This window comes from Helicoverpa zea, chromosome 18, assembly GCF_022581195.2.
Source record: "Helicoverpa zea isolate HzStark_Cry1AcR chromosome 18, ilHelZeax1.1, whole genome shotgun sequence".
Classification (NCBI taxonomy): Eukaryota; Metazoa; Arthropoda; class Insecta; order Lepidoptera; family Noctuidae; genus Helicoverpa; species Helicoverpa zea.
Window position 1 is genome coordinate 8,467,820 of NC_061469.1, and position 9,450 is coordinate 8,477,269.

A 9,450-nucleotide genomic window follows, 5' to 3' on the forward strand; every position below is an offset into this window, starting at 1 on the left:
TAGTTGTTGAAAAAGCTAAGAACAGTTGTTGTTGCCTTTAGTTTATTTTGAAGTGCCTTTAAAATTCAGAGAACTCTCGAAGTGTTGTTCAAATTGTTTTATTATTCTGTTCTGCTTTTATTTATAACTACCATTACAGTATGAATGGCTTTCTTAAGCACGTGTTTCGCACTCATTAATGTGTATAATTGTGTATAAATGTTTGGTTGTAAAACATGTTTTTACGATGCCAGTTTGTCTGTGTGCGTTTTAACGGTTGTCGGGTAATCAAATAAAATAAATGTTTAAATTATACATTAATGTTTATTAAGAATCGGAGATCAAACGAAAGTCTTGAATTCTTAACATTATCAGTCTAAGATACGAGTGCTTATCTAACTTAGGTGCTAACTTAACAACATAAGTAAGAGTTACATTAAAAAGTAATCGTAAGAGAAAAACAAGTCACCTTAAACAATTGACACAAATGGAAGAATTCATCAAAAATACAGAAAAGTAACTTAACTAAAACTTAACACGTTAATTGTACTTAGTTATAGCTAAAACTACATTAATTAAGATTGGCACGTTCGGCCCACTTCTGCAAAACTTACAAATGAAACAGAATTTAGCAACACAATGATCTAAACGTTACACAATGATAATAAAGAATGGAAGTTCAATGATTTCACTTAAACTAAGAACCTTACAAACTATTAAAGCTTCGTTTACTGATATGTTAAATTCATATCGAGGTGTCTACAATCTAATAAAGTTCACTTAGTGTTGCAAATATCACATGAAAGATAAACTTAAGTTACTAACACAAAATTAAGTGACGCTCAAAAACACTTAGCGAACATATCTCAAACTTAAACACTAATATACTCTGCTTACGAACTAATACACTTTACTTAGGTCTAGTTAAAGCTTTCGATCGTTATATAAACTCTGGTATCACAGACAAAACTTAACACTAGTGGAAGACGTTGGATTCGGAAAGAGAAACAAAGCAGAATCGTTACGCATTAGAAGTTCAGTCGATAGCCGGAGATGGTGCAATGATAATTACAGTGCAGTTCATTAAAGCTGTCTACCAAAACTTGCGACAATTTACTGTTACACTAATTTATATGTGGACAGCGCCTCAGTACATCTACTGGAGATCACAACTAGGCTACATCACAGGGAGGCGCCGCACCGACACAACACTAAGTCTAATGGAAGACATGGATCTGTGCTACCGAGCACGTTTACAACTAATGATGGAAGACGCGATTTTGTTTTCACTGCATTTTAGTACCGAAGGAAGAACTGAAGCGAAGGTTTGTAAAGTAAACTAATAACAAATCTTACATACGAAGCAAGTTTTAGAGGCCGAGTAGCAGATCTCTCGCACTTCGTTGGCCATGTTGTCGCTGATCTCCGAGTCCTCGTTGATGAGTTCGAAGCGGTTGTTGGCGATATTCTGGTTTTCAGCGTTGTCGTTCTCCTCGACGGGCACCGGTTTCACCGGGTCCACCGGGTAGAAGAAGTCCGAGAAAGGTATGAGAACAGGTTCCTCGGGGTAAGCAGTCTTTTGCGATGGTAGGTCAGTACGCGGGCCCGCGTTGGAAATCAACTCTCCTAGCTTGGACCAGCACTTATTAAGATTAACCCGCGTCGAAGTTGTCACCTTGCGGGGAAGCCGAGGCTTTGAGCTCTGTAAACAAACAACAAAACATAATAAGTACACATGTCACTGGACTACAAGTTGTGATTTGAGGGAGGGAATAGTTGTGCTGAAGAAACAAGTCTGAAATGGATGAATCTGGAAACTTACCTGACGACTCAAAAGCTTCGCCCAAGGCGAGCGAGGTGAGGGCACCTCCTTCTGCGGGGATTGCGTGTCATCCTTAGCCAAACACATTTTAACTAGTTATTTACTACTGTTATACTACGAACTTATACTAAACAAGTTACGACTACGTATGTACAGGGGCTACTGCGATAAGATACAGAGCGTCATGCGCGCACGATGCGTCAGCAGGGAATGATTGAATCAGGAAGGGCGCGGGGTTTATATAGTAGGGCCGTGCCGAGCGCGCGCGCGTGAGCGTGTGCCGGGAGCGGGGCGACGCGCGCGCAGCACGCGAGCGGTAGCGCGCGCCTACAGACTGGTTTTTACGAACAACTTCTACGAATAGAGGCTTTGACGTGCCGCGACTTGGAATAGTTACAGAGTACCACAAGATTGTGCTCGTAAAGCTTTATTGATGACTAACTTGCTCATATGGGGCCCTTGGAGATGAGTTTCATATATTTTGTTTTTCTCTACTAATAATGACTTGTAGTTATTTTAGATTCCGTGTCTGATAACGCTTTGAATAAATCAGTATTCTGCTCATCTTGGCTGTGACTGTCGGGCCATTTCCATAAGTTATGGCTGTGTAAATTGATCCATATAAGGAAGTTAAGAGATACGGTGTCAGCGCGACAGAAATTAAAATGGTCATTGAATTAATTTGACATTAGTTTTGTAGCTTTAGAAACAATAAAATGCGAGGTACAAAGGGGCCGATGTCTCGCGTAGGTTCTGATCTAGGCTGGCGTCACCTAAGGCGGTTCCTAGCAAAATAAACAGCGGTATCGCTGCATTATGAATCACTGGCTGCAGCTGGCCATCGGATAGATAAGTTCCTGCGCAGATTTATCACGGCACGCCGGTGTTGCTTCCTGTGATTAAATCGCATGCGGCCGCCGTCGCAAATCACGTACACAGCACTGATAAATCATTTCCTCCGGTCAGTTGAGCGAGCGACGGCTAAATTATAATAATGTTAGATTTATTATAATATTTTTGTGTACCTATCTGACTAAATTGATCCGGCCCTAGATGGAACAGTAGCACTGCAAATTTTCAAGTACATACCTACAGATTTCAAATTGATCAGAGTCGTTCTGTTTTTTGCACGAATCGGTTACTCGTTTTCAGAAATATATTTGGCTCTCATCTTTCTCAAACATTACACTAAAACTCAACTTGTCATGCCTTAACACATTGGTATTTTGCTACCAACTGTCATTGGACTTCCGAGTCCGGATACAGGATATAAGGTAATTGCATACCTTCGACCTGCCTGAGCAATTTTGGTTAAAACAAAAGAAAGAGTAAGTAGGTACAGGACATGAAATTCGAACAATGGATTTTCAATAGTTTTTCATACTTTTGCTGGAGATGTCGATGTTCATTTGTTTTGGAGAACTTTGAAGTATTATACGTTTTATGTTTTTTTGTTATGTAGGTACATACTTATATGTAGGTAATTCTCGGTACAATTCACAATGTTTCTATGGACGCATGTCAAGTTTGCAGTTGAACCAAGTTTGTGCCGTGTGAATGGAACGACCGTTAAAGGTAGCGTTTATTGTGTGTGACGGTTAAATGGGCACGTTCGATATTGTTACGGCGAAGAAGCAAGCAGATACTTGGAAGTTTTAAAAAGTGGGATTTTTGGCGATACAAAACTTTTACTTTGGCAATGCGCTATATTATATAAATATAATGTACTTAATAGTTAAATGTTGACAAGGAAATATGAATTTTATATGCAAGTAACATAAAAAGTAACATAAATATGGGCCGTAAAAATAATTATACGGACCTCAGATGAATAAATCATCAATGATTTAGAAGCTTCATAAAAACTCATTAGACTACGCGCTACGAGGCGTAGCACTTTCGTAGCACGAATTTTGTGTAGGCCTACCGAAATGATAATAGTGTTTTAGTTTGAAATGAATGTTATCTAACCGTCAGTTTTAGTTTGAAATGTAAGAAATCATTGTTATTTAGTGCCGTGCCATTTATTCCTTTGTTTATTTTAAATTGTATTTCAAGTAACTTCTTACTAAATTATAATTATATTTAGGTACGGCTCAAAGTTTTATGATGTTCGGCGATATTCGGCAAAACTCAAAGAAATATAAGAAGTAAAATAAATACCGTTGTTAAACACTGCATTAGTTTTACATGATTATGACAAAATTATATACCCATAGTCTCACTATTAAATTACAAGCAATTTCTTCACAAGATACCGAAAATATTTTTGACAAGATAATCATCTATTTAAATAGTATTTTCACATAAAAGATGGTAGTTAATAAGCATTAGTAATTTTATTAATTAATATGATATTATCATGAGACCAATTTCCCGGATGTAATGCAAAAAATATGGCAATTCAATTACCACACTTAACATACTTGTAATAAGATACGTTTTTGTAAACACGATATTTTCCGAGAGTTTGAAATTTTTTGACGGATTCCGTTGTTCGGTATTTTCTTTTATTTTCATTATTTACTTATTTTTACTTTTAGTTTTTTTTATTTAAAAGTCGTGGTGGCCTAGTGGGCAAAGAACCAACCTCTCGAGTATGAGGGCGCGGGTTCGATTCTAGGTCAGGCAAGTACCAATGCAACTTTTCTAAGTTTGTATGTACTTTCTAAGTATATCTTAGACACCAATGACTGTGTTTCGGATGGCACGTTAAACTGTAGGTCCCGGCTGTCATTGATCATCCTTGGCAGTCGTTACGGGTAGTCAGAAGCCAGTAAGTCTGACACCAGTCTAACCAAGGGCTATCGGGTTGCCCGGGTAACTGGGTTGAGGAGGTCAGATAGGCAGTCGCTTCTTGTAAAGCACTGGTACTCAGCTGAATCCGGTTAGACTGGAAGCCGACCCCAACATAGTTTGGGAAAAGGCTCGGCGGATGGATTTACTTATTTTTTTAGTGGTATTGCATAAACTTATTTTATATTTGTGTTGTAAACATATATCCACAACAAGTGTGTGTGTATTTAGATAAAACATGTATTTTTAAACAACAAAAGCTTTATTTACAAAGATATTGACATAGATATTTACAATACATATAAAAAATATATAAGGTCAACTGATTGTAGATCGAATTTTCCTCTTATGTAACAAATTTTCTTTTCTATTGATTATCTGGTACGAATATATGTCTGTCCAATTAGACTGACTATGAGCACGTTCTAATCAGAACAAATATATTTTTTACTTCTTAATATCGATTTAAAGTTCTGAGAAATATAATAATGAGTTCACGCTTTTTATCTTAACCAGACCTAGCATATCATTTATGCCGTAAAGGATATTTCCATTTATATAATTACTAACTTAACAGTAAACAAACAATAAATAAGTAATAAACACTATCGCATTTTATTGTCATTGACTTCTTTAATTAACACTCAGAAAAGTGCAACGTTTTGCACTTAATCGAACACTTAATATTAAAAAATAAAATAATATACATTTAATATAAAGTACTAAATATATTTATTGATATTTTGATATTAACATTTAGAAGAATATCAAAGTGTTTATTGTAGAAGTTTATAAAAAACAGGTTATTTAATAGACACTAAAATGTTAAAGTTTATTAAGTTCTGATAACGTTTATTTTTAACTGATAAACATGAGATGAGATATAGATTTTAATTCGCTTTCGTATTTATGTGTAACTTAAATGTTGTTTTTCTTAAAGTTGCCTAATAAATAGTCCAACTCTATTTTATTTACCTTCTCTGGTTTGAAAACGAGTCAAGAAAGAGGATTTGTTGTAATGGATACGGAGTGGATTCAATTTTATTTTTGAAAGTAAACGGAAGTATTCTAATTTTCATTAGACAAAATCTGTAAAAATCCAATTGTCTTTAATGACTGCAATAATACTAAATGACTGATAAGAATAAGTTTGTTACATTGTAAATAACAAAATTTATAGTGTCGATAAGTATTTGAAGATCACGCTTTTATAGGGCCATAAACATGTAATTATTTTTATACTTCATTTTCCTAATTAAGACGTCCTCTAAGTCTGTAAGGCCTAATGAGCTAAGTCATCAAATTTTTGTGGTACTTGCAATTTATTGTTATAGCAATTTTATAATCGTTAATTTAAAATTAACGACTCATCTTACTGTACAAATTGGCCAATCGCTATTTCTAATGAACTTTATAAAAAAATACATATGCACATTGAAAGAGAGTTCGAATGTTATTCCTAATAAGACACTTATTTTTCCAATGCGATTTTTTTCCATTTTCATATTGGGAACAATTACCAGGAACTAATTCTACATATAACCTTACACAGAACTAAATTTAATACCTACATCACCTAAACAAAATCAAAAAATCATTTACTGAGGTAAATTTTTTTAGCAAAAGAAAAGCTCTAGTCAAAACTCCTGTATGTATTACCCCTACGCGACATAAATAAAGCTTCGTCGAACTTGACATAAAACATTCGATACTCAAACTAGAGACAGTCCACCTCACAAAGCCTAAAAGGTAACCGATACTCAACTGAAGAATTTCACAACGTAATACTTTCGTTAAAAGGAAAAAAAATCTCTCGACCACAACCCGACCACGTGCAACGATTGCTTTTAGAAAAAAGTGTTCACTTTTTGCCCCTTCTCCCTTGGGGTAGGGTTACAAAATGGAACTTTGTATTCTGTGCGTATCAACTGTAGGGGTATAATGGTATTTATGAGACCCTCCAGAATTAAAAAGACGTAACTACACATATGATACTGACTACATACGCCCTTATTGCTCTACGGCGGTATATTGTTTGCATGTGTGCGTGAAGTGTGGACAACACACGCCTGCGCGTACGCCGATGTTGACTCAGTTTAGGGGATTTGGTGTACTTAATTTATGGGAGTGTGGGTTTATTGTCTTGTTTGATGAAGAGTGATGCTTTAAATTAATTGTGTGGTTAATTTAGGATTATGTGGTGGACTTTGAAATAAGAACCTTTTGTTAGTTATAAAGGATAATTTTTAGGGTGAAACTTACCTATGCAACTAATATACCTATGTAACTATGAATTGAGAACGGAAAAGTGTTTTAAAACATAATTAATTTATCAAAATGATAGCCATATAAGAGTTACCTCATCATAAAAAACCCACACCACTTACCATACAATAGGCATATTTCCACTTCCAAGCCTTATACTTGGGTACCCCCCATACCATAACTATTATTTACCAAAACAATACCATTCGTTACACTATTATAGGCTATAATTATTCAAACGGCAGAGGCGTCAATAAAACACTCACGTTGGCAGATAAGTGCTGCGCGCGCATGACACGCGTTGTCACAATGACATTCCAGTGCTGATGCGGGCTGTCATTTTTGATATGTCGTGGTGAAAGTAAAGTTTAAGGAAGATCAAGAAATTACTAAAAATTAAGCTTTTCTACTTTCCCTCTGCAATAATTCTATCTTTAGTATCCAGGTATCCTTAAATCGCGAAAAAATTACTTACTATTTATTTAATCGAAGGATCTATAAGTATAATGGTTGTGAGATTTACGCTTTCTAATTTTAATAAAATTACAACCATTCTTTCTAATTTCTCACAAATAACTTGTACCCCTATTTACAAAATACTTGACCCACATATTCGCAAAATTACATCTACATTTCTATAACAAAGAGTGCAAATAAAGCGGTCACGTGGTCAGCTATGCGCGTACGCACGCCACGCATCCCTTCGCGTGTAGCGTGACAATAGACAGGCAGCGGGCACGATATGGGTTAACTTTATTGTTGTCATGCATTGTGAAGAAGGTGAAGAAAAAACTGAGAGTGGGTTGAAAATGTGATTTATTTTTAGAAGTTATTTTGGTAAATAGAAGCCTTACATATGTGTGGTTGTGACCAGAATATAAGTGCAATTATAACTTAGACTAGAAGGAATTGATTTCATGTGTATTCATGATGATGGCCAAATCGATGCTCCGTTGTTGACTGGATATATTACATGATTCTGAAAGAAATAAAAAAAAATAGTAACTGCTCTACAATTTAATGGTCACTTAATAAAATTCCTATTTCAATTGTTTGTCAGCCACAAAACACGCGCCTACACGCTATCATATTAGTAAGGGCGATCATGATCCGGTGACGCGCGCCGCTCATTTAGATCGCAGACCCCATTGTCTAGCGAAGGGCCAACCATTTGTATGCATACCTATCTATGATAACCCACCAAATCTATATTGGTTATTAATATCAACGGACGCTAATAAAATAACGATGCTATCTCATTTAGGACGTTGACACTTTTTTAAGCCGTCGACATACCTACGCTTAACTTTTATTGAATGGTTCATGAATAAATGCATACGGTTATTAATGATAAATTCTCCACAGAATAGCTATGGGCTTATTTAAAAGCTTAAGGTGTAAATTGTAAGACTTCCACCGTACACCAGGACGGTCATTAATTTAATATAAAGGCATAATGGAATAAGACTTTCAAGGAAAACAGCATTTGCATAATAGCTTCTTCTCCGCCATCAGGGCATCAATAGCGTCAGATTGTCGTGCGCTGAAGATTTTATGTGACAACCTCCGTTGATTGTATTGAAATTTAAAAAATATTCTGCGGGTACTTATCATACAGATCACTCTATAAAAATAAATTACAGAAGCAAAAGAAAATGTAACACGGCCGTCGTTATCATAAAGCTAACATAAGCGAATAAATCAAACGGCGACACACACATACGCCACCTGTTAATACATACACGAGGCGACGTAGAGTATAACGTAAACAGCCCTTCTACGGGCACTTACTTGAATAAATCCTGTAACTGGAGCTGGCCGCGGGACACGCACACAAGCATACATCCACGCGTCGCGACACGCTCGCAGCGCGCGCGCACACTCGCGTCGCGCTTCTAATCGGCGCTTTCGTTCGCGTGGCGGGCGTGTGTGTAGCATCCCCGTTAAGGGGCGCAGGTGTGGCGTGGTGAATGACGCGGCCGTGGGAACTCGCCTCAACCCCGGGTTCCCATGCTCTCGCCACCTGCCACCTGCCGTACTACGCATAATTCGCGTTCGTAAATGAACGGTAGTGACCACGTGTGCCCAGTTTTTTCATCTCGACGAGGACGCGGAAGACCGGTGGAGTCCAATTAATTTTATCTTAATGATACCGGAGCCGATGCGATCGGGACGGGGGTGTGGCGATGAAGATTTCGATTGTGTCAATAATTTCGTGTTATAGAAAAGTCATCGGTTTTTGTCGGTGTCCAGTTGGCGCCCAATTCCTGAGAACAGGAAGCGCCTGGATTTCATAAAACCATTTTTAGTAATTAAGCATGAATTTCACGTAATTTATTAATGCGTCCATCAGTAGGATTCCTGTTCTGGCAACTTGTTTTACCAACGTGTTCGTAGAGAGCACTCCTTTATCCTTAAATGGTTCTAAAGACGAGATTGCTTTCGATTTTATCAGTGTAATCAGTTAATTGCCTCTAGTTATCAAGTAATCTACAAACTTGTTTCTCTTTATCTTCCGAAGGCGACACTTGCCGATTTGCTCCGCATTTAAAAAGACATGTGGACAACAGTACAAGAACCTTTTAATA

The 9,450-nt window shown here is 36.9% G+C and overlaps 1 protein-coding gene and 1 long non-coding RNA gene across 2 annotated transcripts; both read right to left on the reverse strand.

The window, feature by feature from the left end:
* Positions 1–283: 283 nt before the first annotated feature.
* LOC124639091 lies at positions 284–2,027 on the reverse strand. Its single transcript, XM_047176315.1, has 2 exons — positions 1,802–2,027; positions 284–1,681 (listed from the first exon to the last, which is right to left on the reverse strand). Exons 1-2 carry the CDS (start codon positions 1,886–1,888, stop codon positions 1,319–1,321), a joined length of 450 nt encoding a protein of 149 aa, XP_047032271.1. The 5' UTR covers positions 1,889–2,027; the 3' UTR covers positions 284–1,318.
* Positions 2,028–7,661: 5,634 nt separating this feature from the next.
* On the reverse strand, positions 7,662–9,053 carry LOC124638922. The gene is made up of 2 exons (XR_006985417.1): positions 8,654–9,053; positions 7,662–7,841 (listed from the first exon to the last, which is right to left on the reverse strand). It is a non-coding gene; the product is annotated as an uncharacterized LOC124638922 (long non-coding RNA).
* Between the last annotated feature and the right edge of the window lie 397 nt (positions 9,054–9,450).